At 46.1% G+C, this 18,316-nt stretch overlaps 1 protein-coding gene across 9 annotated transcripts in view; it reads left to right on the forward strand.

Moving 5' to 3' along the window:
- Positions 1–18,316, forward strand: part of FRMD4A (FERM domain containing 4A) — a 573,140-nt gene that overhangs the window by 295,358 nt on the left and 259,466 nt on the right. Inside the window, exon 1 of one of the 9 annotated variants that reach the window (XM_073328722.1) lies at positions 6,487–6,706. The exons of 4 other annotated variants lie outside the window; for them this stretch is intronic. In XM_073328722.1, coding sequence (XP_073184823.1) covers positions 6,533–6,706 — 174 coding nt within the window. In that variant the 5' untranslated portion in view covers positions 6,487–6,532. Of the gene's footprint in view, positions 1–6,486; positions 6,707–18,316 lie in introns of those variants that run through there. 4 more of the 9 variants (XM_073328711.1, XM_073328713.1, XM_073328707.1 and 1 more) reach the window with 4 other exon arrangements.

Consider the following 18,316-nt stretch of genomic DNA (forward strand, 5'->3'; position numbering starts at 1 on the left):
TTCTGGTACCTGATACTTTCTGGGGGCATTGTGCAGAAAAGATGGTTCATAATGATATATTTTAGAGCCAGAAGGCTCCATTATGATCCTCTCATTTGAATTCCTGCATAAAAGTCTGTAGAACCTCCCATGGTAATTCATGCATCATGTCTGTAACTTCTGTTTGAGCAACTGCACACCTTTTAGAAGCCCAGCCAGTCATGATTTAAAGATTCCACCACATCCCTGGCAAATGGTTCCAATGGTTAATTACATTCACTGGTCAAAATTTGCATCATACTTCTAGCCTTACGTCTTTTCTATCTATTGGATCCCACTGTGATTCCTTCTCCTAAATTGAAGAGCCATCTTCATAGAGAACCCTCTTCCCCATGTAGGTACATGTAGACTGAGTAAAGGAACTCAGGGCCAGATTCACAAAGGGACTTAGTCTCCTAAATCTGGGCTTTCAATTGCATATATCCCAGTTTTAGGCACTGCTGGGATCCACAAATCCCCCAGTCGGCTGTCACCTGACTTGGTGCCTGAATGTTCTCTGTAAAATTCCACAGGTGCTACACCTACGCTTGTGCTTCCTGGCATGCACACTGCTGCCTCACACAGGCATCTGGACACAGATCAGGCATCTGGAGATCAGTGTTCCTCCACCTATCTGGCCTGTGGACCCTGCTTAACGCTACACAAGATGGCAGAGGAGGCCTCCCTTATAACCGTTAGTCCAGGTTAGCATACTTACCCAGGATGTGGGAGACCCTTCTGCAGGATGAGAAGGGATTTGAACAGGGTTTCCCACTTTACAGGTGAATGCCCTAACCACGGGATGACGGGATATTCTGATGTGGGGCTCTTTCGCTGAAGCCATTCCCCTTTGTATTAAATATGAATTGGGTCGGAGTGTGAGAATCACTCTGTGGTCCAGTGGCGCAGGCATTCACTCGAGAGTTGGTGAGCCTCTGTTCAAATCCCCTCTCCTCAGGCAGAGGGAGGCACTCCCAGAGTCTCCTAGGTGAGTTCCCTGACCACAGAGCCAAAGGTTATAAGGGAGGTCCTCCTCCCCTACCACCCAAGCATTCTGTGTGGAGTTAGGCAGTTTCCTAAGCCAGCCTCCCAAGACATAAGAGAGGGATCCCCAGCTATGGGTTGCCAGCAGAGATGGGTGCCCAGTTCTGTGAGGAGGACACCTCTCTCATTGGCATCTCCCATTGGCTAGCTTGGATAGTTTCCCACCTAGCATGCTGGCTTTTGTGGATCTCATTCTCAGATGTCCATCTCTCCCCATGCATTGTTTAGGGAGCCTAGATGCCTAACCCAGGCTTTGTAGAGTCCTGTGACTTTTTTTCAGGTGGCTTAAAAGGTAGGCATTGCATTGTTGAGTGTTGCAATGCCTACATCTCTTTGTGAATCGAGGCTTCTGCTTTTTGGTGCCATGGATTCCATATTCCATATGTGCACAAAAAATGCATCACTGGCCCTTATCAAGAGGGACAAAGAATATACAAATCTGTAGCAACTCCTTCAAAATCTGTGTCCCCTTCGTAATGTGGTCAGCCTAAACAAGGAAAGGCTGTTAAAGCAAGTGTGAGTGTTTGTGTGTGTGTGTGGGGGGGGGGGGGGGGGAGATAAGAAAAGTGAATTATCTCGGGCAGTCCTTTCCAAAAGAGCAACGCATGAAGCTACAGCATGAAAGGAACCATTAGATATAAAGATCTAATAACATTCATTCTGTTGACATTATAGAAAAATGAAGATCAAGAAGAGTGAGAGATGTGCAATAAAGTGTAGGTTTTAAACAGATCAGTGGCTTTAAATTGAAAGACCATTGGGACCATATGGAGAGCAGACACAGGATGTCTGGTACATCACAGTAAACTCAAAGGAAATCTGCTACCTTTCACCCAAAATCACACACACACACACACACACACACACACACAACCCCTCTGAAAACATGAAAAGATGCCCCATCACTTCTAGTTCCTGAATGCAGACAATATCTGCTTACCTTAGCGCAGTTCAGAGCATTGTCAATTCAGCTTTCCCAGCATCGTGCTGAACAGGACTGACTTTTATTGCTGTTTTAGCTCAGGTTTGAAAGCCTGCCCTTCACCTTCAGTGCTCGTTGACATTCAAATGAAGCAAGGGTAGTGGCACAATGGATGGGTTTGTTTTGGTTTCTTTTGTTTGTTTGTTTTTTTGTGTAGAAAGTGACTGGCTATTTTTATATCCTAGTGACAACCTTTGGCCTGCCCGTAAAATGTGGGAGGCTTTATAGTAAATGTTTTGCCTGACCTTTTTTCAGAGGTGGCAGGAAATAATCAGCACAATAATTAGAGAGGCTCTTTTGGACAGATCTGTGAATATCGATAGATTTATATACAGTGTGAATGGCCTTGTTTCGTATAGATTTTAATAGGGTTCTTTCAGGAAGAACTATTTTACATTTACTTGCGAAGGGAATCTGTCCTGCTCTACCACTGCAAAGTCTCCTCTCCTCCTCCAGCTCTCTGCCAGAGCTCAGTCTGCTGGCCTTTTCAGATCTGTAACAACACACTGGGAGGGGTCCTCTGATGGGACCATCCCCGGTACCTCTGGATCTAAAAGCATGAGTGTCTGCTGCTTGAGCTAAAGGACCAGCTCCATTAGCTCAGAGGGAGTATAAACTTCCAGACAAAGTCTGTCCACTAGAGTGGGACAATGAGCAAATAATCTGTTGGTGTGAGTTATGGGGGTGTGACAATTTGGGAGGGGCGGGGTGTCTGTCCATGTACAACATATGAATTTCTGGTTGACGTTATGGAATTGTTATGAAAGAGTTGTTTCATGGATGGAATGCCACTATGTGGATGTGGAATCCACCACTGCTGACAGGGTTGTAGTATGTCTCTACCAGACCAGGGATAATAGTCCGTCATTAACATTAACAACTGCGCTCTGACCAAACAACGGTTACACTAAGGAGATTGCCTGAGCGAGGAGACTAAGTTCTCTGCAGAGGGCATGTGACTTTGGAGAGTGGGAAATCATCAGCAGCGGAACATAGAAACTCTATAGACACTCAAGAAGCTTTGGGCAGGCTTTCACAGCAAGGGGGTCCAGTTTAACGGTAGGGGAGACCAGCCAAGGTCCGAGAAAGCTAGCTGATCTAAAGCAGCTCCATGATTCTGAAGCAATGCCACATGCTGAAAGGGGAAGGGTCCTGCGTACCACAGAGGGCTCTGCCCAACCCCAAAGAACTCTCCAGAGTGGTGAGGAAACTGAGGCAGGGAAATGTGGAAAGGTGCATTCAGTATTTCATCTCAATCTGTATAGTTCTCACGCTGCCAAGCAAAGGTTTAGAACCCTGTGCCAAGTCTGTCTGCGTGTCTGTTGACTTTCACTATCATGTGGCCCTGAAAAGGCAGACAGTAAACCCAGAGCACCTGCAGGGCGTTTATGCTACAGGGGTGGACCCCAAGCACAACAACCTGAGAAGTGGACAGCCAGAGTGGGTGGGGTGTGACAGGAAGTTAATACAGCCGCAGGCGGCGCTAACTATTGTACAGGTCTCCTGTAGGACTTGTGTGCTCCCACCCCATGTAAGGAGTCCAGTGTGAATCCATGAAAAGGGGGTGTGGTACCACAGAAGTGGCTGCCCATGCAGGAAGGGGAAGATCCATGCACAGAAGGACCAGACTCAGAGCTAGGAGAGCATGATCTACTCAAGGGTTCTCTGCCCGGGGCCTCCGGGAGGGCCGCAAGCAGGTTTTAGGGGGTCCGCCAAGCAGGGCCAGCATTAGACTCGCTGGGGCTCAGGGCAGAAAGCCGAAGCCCCCCGACATGGGGCTGAAGCATGGGACCCTGAGCTCTGTCACCCAGGGTGGAAGCCGAAGCCTGAGCAATGTAGCTTTGCGGGGGGCCCTGTGTCTTGGGGCCATGGGCAATTGTCCTGCTTGGTGCCCTCTAATGCTGGCCTGGCTTTTATATGTAGAAAAATATTTGTTGTGACACAGGTGGGCCGTGGGGTTTTTATAGCAAGTTGGGCGGGGCGGCGGGGGGACTCGGAAAGAAAAAGGTGGAGAACCCCTGATCTGCCTTATATTCGCCTGAGCAATGCACATGGTTTGAATTTCATTGTAAGCTGGTTTCCTCTGGTAAATCTGTATTCAGGAAATGTCCCACCCCGACCAAAAATAACATTCTGCGTCTAATTGGCCAGGAAGAGTCCATAGGAGATTGAACAGGTTGTTCTAATTGAGCAGATAAATCTACGAGTTAAAATGCTCGTTACATAGCCAGTAGATTCTAATGCCCGCTGCAGAGTCTGTCCCCGTCTATCCGTTAAATAAATACAGAGCTAAACTGTTTTTGGAAAGTCGTATTATGTAATCAATACATGGAAGGGTTCCTTTAGCACCATTCCCATCTATTGTGTAATTATATACTTGGGATGGAACTGTTCAGAGCCATATGGACAGACTCAATGCCCATGTGTAGTAGCTAATTTTAAAAATGGCAGCATATCTGTTTTTCTCTCCCCCATTTTTCAGAATACCAAAGCAGTTAGCTCACATTATGGAGCAATCGGTTTCTCCAATTCTTTCCTCCTCGTTTTTGTTTAATCAAACACATTTCTTTTTCTTTCTCTTTAGTGCTCCCAGACAGAGATCTTATATGCCAACTGTAGCCCGGAGCAAACGTTTTCTAGTCAAGTTATAAAAACCTCCTCCAAATGGGGCTTTCTAATGGAACTGCTGCTTGTGCTCTCTCTGTATTGCTGGACAGAACAAGGACAGTGTTACCGAGAGAGAGAGAGACCCCGAGACAGGTACATAAGTTGACGAAAGGAGGGATGGGAAGGTTCAGAAATGGGCAGACCGATTCAGAGACAGAGAGGAGGAAAAGACCCACAGAAAGAGAGAGAAAAAATGATGTGCTACTGAATGAACTGCATCTAATAAGTCAGAAGGAAATATTATGATTTTTATGATGCTGCTATAAAACCTGAAGACGCAATTAGGCTGAGAACATAAATTTTGCAGCTGTATTTTCCTAGCATTACACCGAACTAGTGAATGAGCGGGTACAGAGCTGGTTGTGGTATTGTTATTATGTGCCAGTTGTATTAGTCTTTCCAGTCCTCAAAGATCAGAGTAACTGTTCTATAAACTGTGGAAGATCAGCGAACAATTAACATTCCCTCTGCACTTTCTCGCTTGCTCTCTTAATACCATCTGAGGTGTCAAGTCTTCTTCTAGAACCTCTGAATACTCAGGTTTCATCGTCTTGTGGGTCAGTCCTGCAAGGTCCCAGTGTCTGATTGTCTCCTATGGGCTCAACTGCCCCTGGGCCTGATCCTATCAGGTGCTCACCTATCAACACCCTTTAGCTGCAAGATCAGGCCCTGTACATGTTAGTTTGCTTCTGACAGGTTTTTCTTACAGGAGGCAGTGTGGAATGGAAGGGTGAAAGCAGCATGGAGAGAGAGACAGGTGGGCTGAATTCTAATCCTAACTTTGCCCCTGGTTTGCTGTGTAGCCTTGGGCAAATGACTTTAATGCTGCCTTAACATCCCTATCTGTAAAATGTGGATATTAATACTTACCTATCTACCTCCCAGAGGTGTTAGGAGGTTTAGTTAGACAGGTTCTATATTAGGTGCACCAGTAGAATTAACTGGTTTTAGTTAAACCAGTGGAGACTGCTAATGTAAACGTACTTAAGTCAGTTTCACCCTCGCTTAATTATGTAATACACGGACCCAGGCTAATCCTCTCCCAAACTGGTTAAATGTGTCTACATTAAGGGTTTACACAAGTTTAACTAGACTGATTTTAAAACAATTTGGTTTAACCCATGCCACTTTTCTAATGGAGTCACAAGCCCTCAGCTAATGACAATGCCACTCTGAACGTGAGAAGTGTTATGTAAGTGCTAAGTACCATTATGTGTCCCAAAACCGTAAAGATTCCAGCACTGTAGTAAAAAGACCCTGATGTCAATATTCAGTGGTTATTCAGTGTGTTAAAATAAAGGATAAGATTTTGCATGTTACAAAGCCATCCTCTCGGCTGTTTTTTGTAGCATTTGAAAGAGTTAAGCCTAAAACCGGAATGTCTTGGGAATGTTGGCAGAGAGGAGCCAGAGCTGCTTTTATTTTTTTTCCCCTGGATGGAATCCCAGCACTTTGAAAGCTAAGTGATGACTTTGGATCTAAGTATGTTTCTTGGTTCCACTGCAGAGAGCTGGGAAGTGAGATGCAAAGTAACCGAGAAGCCCTTTGCGAGGGATGTCTGATTCCCTGCCTGTCCCAGGACAGATATTTTTACCTTGTCCCTAGTGATTCCTGGGGGCAGCGGAATTTGATTTGAGAAGATACATATGGATCCATGGAAGAAATAATTTCCTTAAGGAGGGGAAAGAAACATCCCAACTGGCTTATTTTGGCTGCAGCTGTTTCTCCTTTGATGGAAATCGTTGTGACACTTGAACCTTGCATTTCATAAGGAGTCTAGGAATTAGCTAACTGCCTTTGATAGGGGGTGCTGGGTCTTTCATGAGACTAGCTGGCATGGCTGCCGTACTCTTTGGCTTTGAAGATCTGCTCTACAGTTGGGACAGCCTGGTGTGGAACTTGACTTCACGGGCTCTGAGGACTTGCCGGTTTGGAAATCTGCGGGTCCTGCAGCTGATGCTGAAGCCATGGTGCATTTCCAGAGCAGTTTACCAGGTAGGGAGCAATGGTTTTAAAACCCTGGGCCAAATCCCAAGGCCTTGACTCAGTCCCTGCTTGGAGTCAGGCAAGACCCAGTCCTGCAAAATGCTGACCACTGTGAGCTCCCCATTAAAGTCAATGGGAATTGAGGCTACTCAGCACAAATAGGAAGAGATGTGGGGACAGACAAAAACAGTTTGCGATCCAGGGGAGTTGTGCCTGAGTCAAAACTAAGGGCCAGGTTCTGCAAGCTCGAAGATACCCTAGTGTATACATAAGGTAGGCAAATTCTGGCCTGGAGTAGGGATCACAGGACTGCATTCGACTGCATAAATTCTCCTCATGAAACTTTCTCTATTCACCAGGGGCTGGACTCTGCCACCCTTACTCATGCTGAGTAGCACCTTACTCCTTGAGTATTCCCACTGGCTCCACAAGGAGTAGGGTGCCACTCAGTATGAATAAAACTGCTGAATCTAGCCCTGAAGAACTATCATTTGCATGCAGAAAATGATTAAAAGTTGGCTTAAAATGTAACAAAATTAAACAGTGGAAGTCCTATGTACTAATCCAGCCTTGCAAAACTCTATTCACCTGCTGATCTGAAATAATATTGGTTTTAATTGGATTGGTGTGTAAAATACTGTTTGTGGTTTTTTTCTTATCGTTATGGTAAGAGTGGGCAAATAGATTTTTCCTGGCAATTTTGCAAGGTTTTACTCATTAATGAAGGGAAATGCTAACCAACTGAGTCGGGACATTTAGGGTGGTCACAGATTGGACTGTATAACTGAGATAACATCAGACCTTGTATTGATGGATCCACATCTGTGTTTGGAAAAGGCATTTTTCGCTACACTCGTTTGCTTAGTGTGTGCCTTCTCTGCTCATTGGGAGTCACCATGTTCAGCACAGTTGTGCATAATAGACCTGATTCAAAGCCCATTGAAATCACTGGAATTCTTTCCATGGATTTCAGCAACCTTTGGTTCATTCCCACTATGACCAATCTTGAATGCTTTGGTCCCCCTAACTTTATCCACAGATTTGCAGTATTGTTTGGAATTCAGCAGGCACAGGCAGCTGGTTTTTTAAAATACCAGTTTGCCCTGGAAGGTATCAATGAATAGTCATAACAGAATGAATCCCCAGTCCCTCTTTTTTTGCCCCCTGGTAGATGCTGATTGTATTTGTGTCAGAGACTGCTTCTGAAAGCTGCATGGAAGTTAGTGCAATGAACTGATGCATGCTCCATGTGAATAAAGCCAAACACTCTGGCTGTGCTCTGGTCTCCCTTAAACCAGTATAAATCCCCAGTTCCTGAATGGAGTCTGACACATGCTCTGTGTACGGGGTAGAATGTGGCTGCAGCACCCCAGAGGAACACAAGAAAGGAATTGTGCTTCTGAGAGGCATAGTTCCCTTCTTGCTTACCCCTGGCCCTGGAAGTGGGAGTTACTAGTAATTAGCTGCTGGCCTATACCAGCAGCAAATTATGTTCCCCCTTCATGCTGACTCAGCTATGATAGTTCCTTTATGCCCCTGCGTGGGTCCCTAATCCAAGCCACCAATTTAACCCCAGTGTAACTCCTTTGAAGTCACAAAAAGAAAAGGAGTACTTGTGGCACCTTAGAGACTAACCAATTTATTTGAGCATGAGCTTGGTTAGTCTCTAAGGTGCCACAAGTACTCCTTTTCTTTTTGCGAATACAGACTAACACGGCTGTTACTCTGAATCCTTTGAAGTCAACGGTTTTACTGCAGGATTTGCCCTGCAGTCAGAGGTGAACCTGGCTCACCCTGTTTAACTAAATTGCTTCTTCTACAATGTGCACAAGCAGTAACTCTGCTGTACAATGATTGCAGGGACCCCATTCATTCATCAGAACAGCCAGAGAAATCACATGGCCAAACATCGGTGCATGCATTCTAAAAACTGACATCCATTAGGAATGACTGCCCAGGGCTGGATAGATTTAGAACCGACCTGGACCTTTGCCCATTCTTCAGATAGAACCTGTGAACCTTTCTGGAGCTTCGATACAATCCACACCTCCTTATTTTGTTGCTGTCGATCACGTCTTACTTTCAAGCTCTTCTGCGCTGCCTGGTTGGAGAAAGGAATGGAAGCATAAGTGCCAAAATGCTGACAGAGAGACTGCAGTGGGGGAGGCTGATTTGGTGAGGTGCTGAGCATCCTCAACTCCACTGACTTCAAGGGGAAGCTTGAGGGAGCTCAGCATTTCACAGAATTGGGCCCTCAAGATTTCTGGAGCTGGTAGTAGCAGAAATCTCGTAAGTAGTCTGTTCTTGTGGGATTTCTAGCCTAGTTTCACAGCCAAGGGCTCAAGTCAGGTATGGATAAATGTGTGATTTTTAGGAGACAGGCCTCATGGCCAGTCCCAATCCTGGCAATGACACATTCTGTAGCCTTGGGAAAGTCGCTTCACTTTGGGAAAGTGACTGCGCTTTAGTGCCTCAATTTCCCCATCTATAAAATGGCCACAAAACCACTTGATCTTCCCTAAACCTGAGTGTGTAGATTCCAAGAACTTTGCAGAAGGAGTGGGGGGCAAATCTGGTGTGTTTTGGTTGGGGAGAATATTGGAATCTGAGGAAAAGAGGTGCTGAAAGGCACGCATCCATCCTTGGCCAGAGTTAAGGTTGTGGGGTGTTCTCTGTGGTTGTGATGGTGGTAGATAAGCTACCTGGGTGGAGGAGTAGTGGGTACGTAATACTGATTGTCTTGCTTCTTAGGTTTTCTGTTAAGCTATATTACAACAGACTGACCTTTACTGACACACAACACAGTGCTTTTATGTATTCTGTGAATAATTTCCCCCGATATCTGACCATCTCTAAACATTGACATGATATTTTAATAACATTGTGACTAGCCAGAGAGCTTGCCTGCATAATCATTTCCTACTTTGAAACTGAGACTTTTTCAGCTGCTTGTTACTGAGCTGATCTAAATAATGCCTCAATTACCCTAGTTTTGTCTGCCTGGAGCATATTGATTCCCTGATGCTAGTTCATCTTGAAAGCATTCTGCACATCAGTCACAGGACTAAACTGTCCTTAAAAAGAATTATACAGCTCTGTGCAAATTAGGGACAACATTCTGCCCAGCACTCAAATCTCCCTTCCTTTTGTGCTGTTTCTTAGAGCTTCAGCTTTACTGTTACAAAACAGAGCTAATAACCCAGGGGCACAACTGCATTTGCTGTGGGAGACTTACTGGTTCACCTATCATGAGATTGGCTTGAGGGTGCCAGAGTTTGAAGCATTTCCTGCTTGAGTCATGTCATGTTTTGGAGAGTGGGTGGGAACGGAAGAGGAGAAGGAAAATATATGCGTGATTTCTGGGGACTGGATTTCAATGTCTAGGGCAGTCGCAGATTGATAGCACCGGGCTAAGCTTAGGTAACTGTTGCGGTTTGGGAGGGTCCCAGAGCAAGCCTGGAATGAAACTACGCGGCAATGAAACTACCCCGCAGCCCAAGCCCCACAAACTCGAGACAGCTGAACCGGGCCAGCCGCAAGTGGTATTTTGTAGTGTAGACATACCCTACGTTTCCAGATATGGCTCTGTCAGTGCACCGTCGTCCCACACAGTCCTGATCTGCAGCTCAATACATTCAAGTAGCAGCTGTCTGCTGAGTACAGCGTGCCAATGCTGCCGAATTACTGTATGTGGGTGGCTTTGAGATGTACTGGTGGGAAACCACCTAAACTATTTCACTGGTGAGCTGTGCTCTCGGGGCAACCTAGTGACAGAGGATGTGGAAAAAGCTAATGTACTCAATGCTTTTTTTGCCTCTGTCTTCACTAACAAGGTCAGCTCCCAGACTGCTGCGCTGGGCATCACAATATGGGGAATAGATGGCCAGCCCTCTGTGGAGAAAGAGGTGGTTAGGGACTATTTAGAAAAGCTGGACGTGCACAAGTCCATGGGGCCGGACGAGTTGCATCCGAGAGTGCTAAAGGAATTGGTGGCTGTGATTGCAGAGCCATTGGCCATTACTTTGAAAACTCGTGGCGAACGGGGGAAGTCCCGGATGACTGGAAAAAGGCTAATGTAGTGCCTATCTTTAAAAAAGGGAAGGAGGATCCTGGGAACTACAGGCCAGTCAGCCTCACCTCAGTCCCCGGAAAAATCATGGAGCAGGTCCTCAAAGAATCAATCCTGAAGCACTTACATGAGAGGAAAGTGATCAGGAACAGTCAGCATGGATTCACCAAGGGAAGGTCATGCCTGACTAATCTAATCGCCTTCTATGATGAGATTACTGGTTCTGTGGATGAAGGGAAAGCAGTGGATGTATTGTTTCTTGACTTTAGCAAAGCTTTTGACATGGTCTCCCACAGTATTCTTGTCAGCAAGTTAAAGAAGTATGGGCTGGATGAATGCACTATAAGGTGGGTAGAAAGTTGACTAGATTGTCGGGCTCAACGGGTAGTGATCAATGGCTCCATGTCTAGTTGGCAGCCGGTATCAAGTGGAGTGCCCCAGGGGTCGGTCCTGGGGCCGGTTTTGTTCAATATCTTCATAAATGATCTGGAGGATGGTGTGGATTGCACTCTCAGCAAATTTGCGGATGATACTAAACTGGGAGGAGTGGTAGATACGCTGGAGGGCAGGGATAGGATACAGAGGGATCTAGACAAATTGGAGGATTGGGCCAAAAGAAATCTGATGAGGTTCAATAAGGAGAAGTGCAGGGTCCTGCACTTAGGACGGAAGAACCCAATGCACAGCTACAGACTAGGGACCGAATGGCTAGGCAGCAGTTCTGCGGAAGAGGACCTAGGGGTGACAGTGGACGAGAAGCTGTATGTGAGTCAGCAGTGTGCCCTTGTTGCCAAGAAGGCCAATGGCATTTTGGGATGTATAAGTAGGGGCATAGTGAGCAGATCGAGGGATGTGATTGTCCCCCTCTATTCGACAGTGGTGAGGCCTCATCTGGAGTACTGTGTCCAGTTTTGGGCCCCACACTACAAGAAGGATGTGGATAAATTGGAGAGAGTCCAGCAAAGGGCAACAAAAATGATTAGGGAACTGGAACACATGAGCTATGAGGAGAGGCTGAGGGAACTGGGATTGTTTAGTCTGCGGAAGAGAAGAATGGGGAGGGATTTGATAGCTGCTTTCAACTACCTGAGAGGTGGTTCCAGAGAGGATGGTTCTAGACTATTCTCAGTGGTGGAAGAGGACAGGACAAGGAGTAATGGTCTCAAGTTGCAGTGGGGGAGGTTTAGGTTGGATATTAGGAAAAACTTTTTCACTAGGAGGGTGGTGAAACACTGGAATGCGTTACCTAGGGAGGTGGTGGAATCTCCTTCCTTAGAAGTTTTTAAGGTCAGGCTTGACAAAGCCCTGGCTGGGATGATTTAATTGGGGATTGGTCCTGCTTTGAGCAGGGGGTTGGACTAGATGACCTCCTGAGGTCCCTTCCAACCCTGATATTCTATGATTCTAAGGGCTACTGCCTGCAATCTCTGCACCCATCTAGCGCTTTATGATGGTGATTACAACAGATGTGGCATGTACAGATCATTTATAAAACCATAAAGGACTATCAGGGTGAAATAAGGTTACAGTGGGCTTGGTGTCTCCGGAGTGCTACCACCCAGCTTCATGAAAGGAATCCGTCTTGTTCCTCCCAGCCACTGGCTGGGCCCAAATGGTGGTTCTCCCTCTGTCCTGACCCAGCAGCAAGAAGCAGCCATCTGTGCGGCATCCTGCTTGCTGCTCCGTGGTTCACAGCTACAGTAGGGCCCCTTCAAACTGCAGGCCCCAGTCCTCAGGTCTATCAGTCCTCATGCTGCAGGGCATAAGGTGAATACCAGCTGAGGTCAGGATGAAATGTATTATTTGAATTATAGCAGTGTGCAGAGTGATTGCACTGTCCAAGCACAGAAGAAAAAGACAGTAAGCTCTGTGGGACAGGGACTATCTATGTCTGAGACAGTGGACCAGGAAGCACAAGGAAACCATGAGGTGATTATGGTGAGCACAACCAACTGCTACCCACTGTCCAGATTTTTAAAGATATTATGAGAAGGGGAGTTTTAAAGAGGGATGTGAAAGAAATCGCCCCTCCATGATCTAATATGGCGCAATGAGTGCATTAGGCTGGAGTTCTTACATCTTCCTCCAAAGCATCCAGCATTAGCTGCTGCTGGAGTCAGGATACTGGATTTGAGGGACCGTTCTTCCCTGGCATGACATTCCTTGTGTTCATACGGGGTGCTCAGGAGTGAGGGGAGAGTCCTACATGGGGTTATGTAAGAACATTTCCAAATTGTTATGCCAGAGTGGGGGTAGGCTTAGAAATGCCCCATCTCTGCAGCACATCCAGGGGAATTTGGAAAAAAGCAGAGTTCTTTTCTCCTTATTTCCTTAGGAACATTGGTAGTGCATTATGGGGTTTCAGGCTGCCCCTGCCTCAGCAGAAGCAATGCAGCTCCACTGTGCAAGGTAAGGGGAGTGTAGGGTCTCCGAGAGCGGTGTGTGCAATGCAGACCCCTGCGTGAAATGGAGCTATGGGCTCTGGGCAGCTCTTGCATGGCCGCATGCAGGACTGGGGCAGGCTGTGCATGGAGCTGAAGGATCCATTGCTCTATGGATCTTCCTATCTAGTGTCAGAGCAACAACTCATCTGATGGGGAGGAAAACATTAGGGCAGGGATTTTCTGTTTGTTCAGAGGATGTAGTTCTGTGGGGACTGAATGGCTCAGGGGACTGGCAATAGAGTAGATCTTTCACCTCTAGATCACAGTTGAATCTAACAGTGAGTGAACTGTGTTACCATCTGATTCCTGACGCCAAGGATGAATAAAAATGTGTGTGTCGCAATGCAACAGTCCAACTGGTACTTCTCTGTCTAACTCTTTGCACTGTGCATGCAATAGCCAAATGTTTGGGCAGTCTTGCCTGCAAACACTAATGTGCATTTGCTCTGGTTTTGTTAGGTCAGGGCAAGTTTTTGATTTTTTTTTTCTTAGAGGTTACTGTGCTGTTTCCAACACACAAACCCTGAAAACAATTTGTGGGGCTTGGCCAAATAATCTTCAGGTTTGGGTTTTTTTTCTTCTTAAGCCACATCTAAATATTGTCTGCACAGCCACGAAGTGCAACCCCTAGTTCTATTTTCTGCTAAGCCCGGATATGCTGAATTGCAGCTGACACTATGCTGAAGGGCATCGTTCCAAGATTGATGTAAGAACGCTAGCGAAGGCCAGCTTTATGGGTTTGCCCAAAGCAAAGGCACTGCAGGCCTCAATATAATCAATGCATCCTCCTTTTTATTTTCGACAATTGGTATTTTATTTGCTTTCTCAGATCTCACACCATCAGCCTCGTGTTTATAATAACATCAGTGAATTAGCCAAGCCCAGATGGAATAGCAGCGTTTCTACAGAATTATTCTGGGCCCTCTGGACTGAGCTAGGAATTGCATCCTTTCCGTTAGATATTGCAGTCTCTAGCTTTAAAGCTGGAACTAAACTAGCAAGCAAATGTGGCTGGAGTGGTTCAGGCTCTTTGTTACAAGTAATATTTGTTACAAATTTAGGCTGAAATTATTGAAAGTGCCCTCTGATTTTGAGTGTCGAAACTGGACCAGTCATCGGTGGTGCTGAGCACCTGCCGCACCAATTGACTTCAAGTGGCCCATGGGCGCTCATTGGGAAGATAGGCACCTCAAAATGAAATGCTCCCAGATTCAGAGGGCACCCTTGAAATCATAGACCTCAGTCCCTTTTTTCCTCAGGGAATCATTTTGGGAGCCAATTGCTGGAACGTAGTTTACTAAATAGGTTGGACAATAGTTTGCAGGGAACTGGGCTACTAGATGACCTCTCGAGGTCCCTTCCAGTTCTACGAGTCTATGAAATAACTTTTTTGCCCGTGAGTTGTTTGCAAACTGTTCACTTCTACTGTTTTCTATGCTGTGTTCATATCCTGTAGCTGGTCACCTAAATTACATGGTAAGCACCCAGACTGGATGGCAGAAACACATTTAAAAAGGAAAACAGCAAATAATATACTTCTGGAACTTCGAGACAAACATTTGCTTGTGCTAGAATTCATGGAACTGTCGGGATCTGGGGCATTTTCACCAGCGCCCAGAAGCTGTCTGAATACCATGAATAGCTAATGTGACCCCCATGAACCATACTGAAATAAACACAGTGCATTTATTTATGGAACTATTCACAAATCAAGGATCTGGGTGTGGGGGAGAGGGAGGTTGACCAGCAATTAAACGGGATTTTGGTAAATACAGTTCTAAACACTCTAGCATATACATTGACCTCTCAAAGTTCCTTCACTATTTATTCAAGCTCAGAGTCCATAGGCAAATTTTTTTAGTTTCCTCGCCATGTCTGTGCAGTGTCAGAATGTTCAGCAGACAGGGGGATAATGTTAGTAACAGTCGGTTTGGGTTACAGTCTGTTTAAAATCCTACCGACTGTTCTTAGCATGTCTGAAGCTGGAGATTGGACAGAGAACACTTTTCTGTGGAGCTGTACTATCAAACCTTGAAGACATTTAATTGCTCACAGACAATATATAGCAGCCGTAGTTAGCATTTACACAGTGCTTTTTGTCCCTAGATCACAAAACACTTTACAAAGGAGATTACCATTGTCTCTATTTTACTGCTGGGGAAACTGAGGCACAAAAAGGTGACGTAACTTGTACAAAGCCACAGAGTGAGTCAGTGGCAGAGCCAGGAATAAAAACAAGGTCTCAGTATTCTGTCTAATACCCTATTTACTGGATCTCACTGTTCCTTAATCCAGCTCTGTCTACGTATGAACACATGGGGAAGGACCCAGGCTATAGCCTGTGAGACTCCAAGGGTCAAAGGCTAACCTTGTGTGAATGAATTTCAGTTCCCTTTGAAAAGGAAGGAGTTGCCCAGGGCTGAATTTGGCCCTTTGACTCTGTCCAGTTGGCAGGCCAGGAAAGAGGAAACAGGGGGATGAAGGAAATCCAGAGGAGAGGAAGGAGAAGACGACGGGTTGTGAAAACAAAAATCGAGAAAGAGGGGTAAGATGAGGGGAATGGAGTTCAAGGAGGGGGATGAACAAGGAGGAAGAGTTCTCTTGAGAAACTGCAGGAGGAGGATAAAGGCAATGTGAGCTAGGAGGAAGAATTTCTGCAGGCAGGCTTCAATGATTTCTGTAGGGTTCTGTGGTTTTGGTGACTCCAGACCGCAGTTCGGGTCTGATCCTGCTCCCATTAAAGTCAAAGGCAAAACTCCCATTGACACGTGTGGGGCAGGATCGAGCCCTAAGTCTCAGCACATCCTTGTACTTGAAAATGCTTAACATAGCTTGTAAGAAGCTACATTGACTCCTGGATGGCCTTCCCTGATCCAGCCCATAGTCTTCTAGATCCATTTGAAAGGCTTCAAAAATAACATCAGGACTTTTCCTTTATTCCACAGAGCTCTCCGTTGATGAAACCAAGAGCTCAACTCATCACCTAACCATGTTTACTAGCAGAGAAAGTTTCACTCTGGAAACAGTGTTCCCTTTCTGCATGCAGGCTGAAATCTGTCTTGCAATATGTAGTCTTAGAACAGACTACAGCTGGGTTGAGAGAAAGTGTAGTCCTGTGTTTTAACCACAAGACTGATTCATGGCTTCTGTCTTTCAAAGCTTCCATGAGCCAGGACTCCTGAACAAGTCACTTGACTTTTCTGTGCCTCCGTTAACCACTTGTGAAATGGGTGTAATACTTACGTACCTCATAGGCATGTCCTAACAAGCACGCTGCCTCTGCGTCACTACCGACACCATCTGAATGTGTTCCATTTTGACAAGAGAAAATAAAATCTGCAGCTTCCCTAGATGAATGTGCTCAACTGAGTAACCAAATAATATTCTCTCTGTAACCCTCGTCCTCCTTTACCCCTTTGTGTATGTTGTATCCTCGTTTGTCTGTCAAGTGCAGCACTAAAATTGTACGGCCTTTAGGGCAGGAATCTGTCTTCCGTGTGTAGAAAGTAGTTGATTTTTGTTCATATAGGTTAATTCTTACAATGAGTGTCATGGCACTGGCAAAGAGCTTGGAGGCCCTTTCTTGCCACTCCACCTCTCCGTGACCCAGTTACCCCACCTGCAAAGGGAAGGCATGGTGCCCACATATCTGTGTGCTGTGAGAGTCAAGGATTTCTGGGCTTTGGGTGACATTTATCCAGATGTAGAAGCAGGGGTGCTGGAACAATTTGTACAGTGAGGGTGCTGCTGAGAGCCATTGAACCAAACTGTGAACCCTGTATATAATAGAAACAACTTCAAGCCAGGGCGTGTGGCAGCCCCCTCCCCTCCCCCCCCCCAGCACCCTGAGTTCCAGCACCTTTGTGTAGAAGGCTCACATAGAGCTCTGCGAGCCACTTAAGCAGGCAAGAGCAAAGCAGCCAGACTCTGTTCACTGAACAATGAGGGGTGACCACTGGGGATGGCCCGTAGGAGGAGATGCTGGGCCCACAAGCCCATCGATCGCATTGGCCCTAACACCCTTCACACGTGGCAGTGGGACTGCAGCCACCGCTGCAGCTTTTGACTTGGAAACCAGCTATGGAAGGCTGTGTCTCCACCCAACTCCCTGTCCTCAGCCTGAGGGAGACAGGGACTTGGCATTCCTACACATGACTGCCAGGCATTCAGGCACTATATGTGGGTAACATGGATTTCACCCCCCAGGAGGCATATGGGAAAGATCCATCCTCATCTTTGTCATTTCTCATTCCAGTCTCTCTGAAAACATTTTATTATGTGTAACCACAACGAGGCGATCTGCCTTTCATGGGCCTGCCATACGGCTCTACAAAGCCGAATGAGCCAGGGCGCATGCGGCAGGGAGGAAGGAGAGGGCTGAAATGTTAAACCTATCATTTCAAACTGGTAAAACTTTGGGCTCTTGATTTAAAGTTTCGTAGCTGACTAGATTAATGTGGAATTCAAGCAAGCCAGCTCTTTGCTTTCTTTTCTCGTCTGGCGTATTAGCATTTCACATTAATCTAGTCAGCTCTGAAGCTAGGCGGTCTGAGGAAACAAGGGATTAGGGGTGTGGGAGTGTGGGGTGGGCAAGAAAAGAGCCAGATAAATTCATCATTTAACTAGCTGAAGAGAGAGCAGGGGCCTAATTTAGATCTCTCAGAGCAGTGTAAATCAGGAGTGACTCCTCTGAAGTCAATGAGCCTAATGCTGCTCTGATGCTCGGTTTTGTGCCTGTTTAACTGCATTGATACTCCTGATTTGCAATGGTGTGAGGGGGGAATCTGTCCACTAATGAGTTTCACTTGTGCAACATTTACTTACTGTGTTTATTACAGTAGCGCACAGGGGCCAACTGAGAATGGGGCCCCATTGTGTCAAGCACAGCAAAAACACAGAATGAGGGACAGTCCTGGCCCCAGAAGACTTACAGTCTAAACAGACACGCCAGATGCGGTGGGGGGAATGAACAATATCATGGCAGCCAGCATCATGACATTGCTACAGTATTTGTTCCTTTTGTTTTGTGATTTAAATGTTATCTGATTCCGGTGTCAGAGGGATCAGAGTCAGGCCCCTAGACTTTGTGCAATGGCTCTATGAACA

This window comes from Lepidochelys kempii, chromosome 1 (genome assembly GCF_965140265.1).
Source record: "Lepidochelys kempii isolate rLepKem1 chromosome 1, rLepKem1.hap2, whole genome shotgun sequence".
NCBI lineage: Eukaryota > Metazoa > Chordata > Testudines > Cheloniidae > Lepidochelys > Lepidochelys kempii.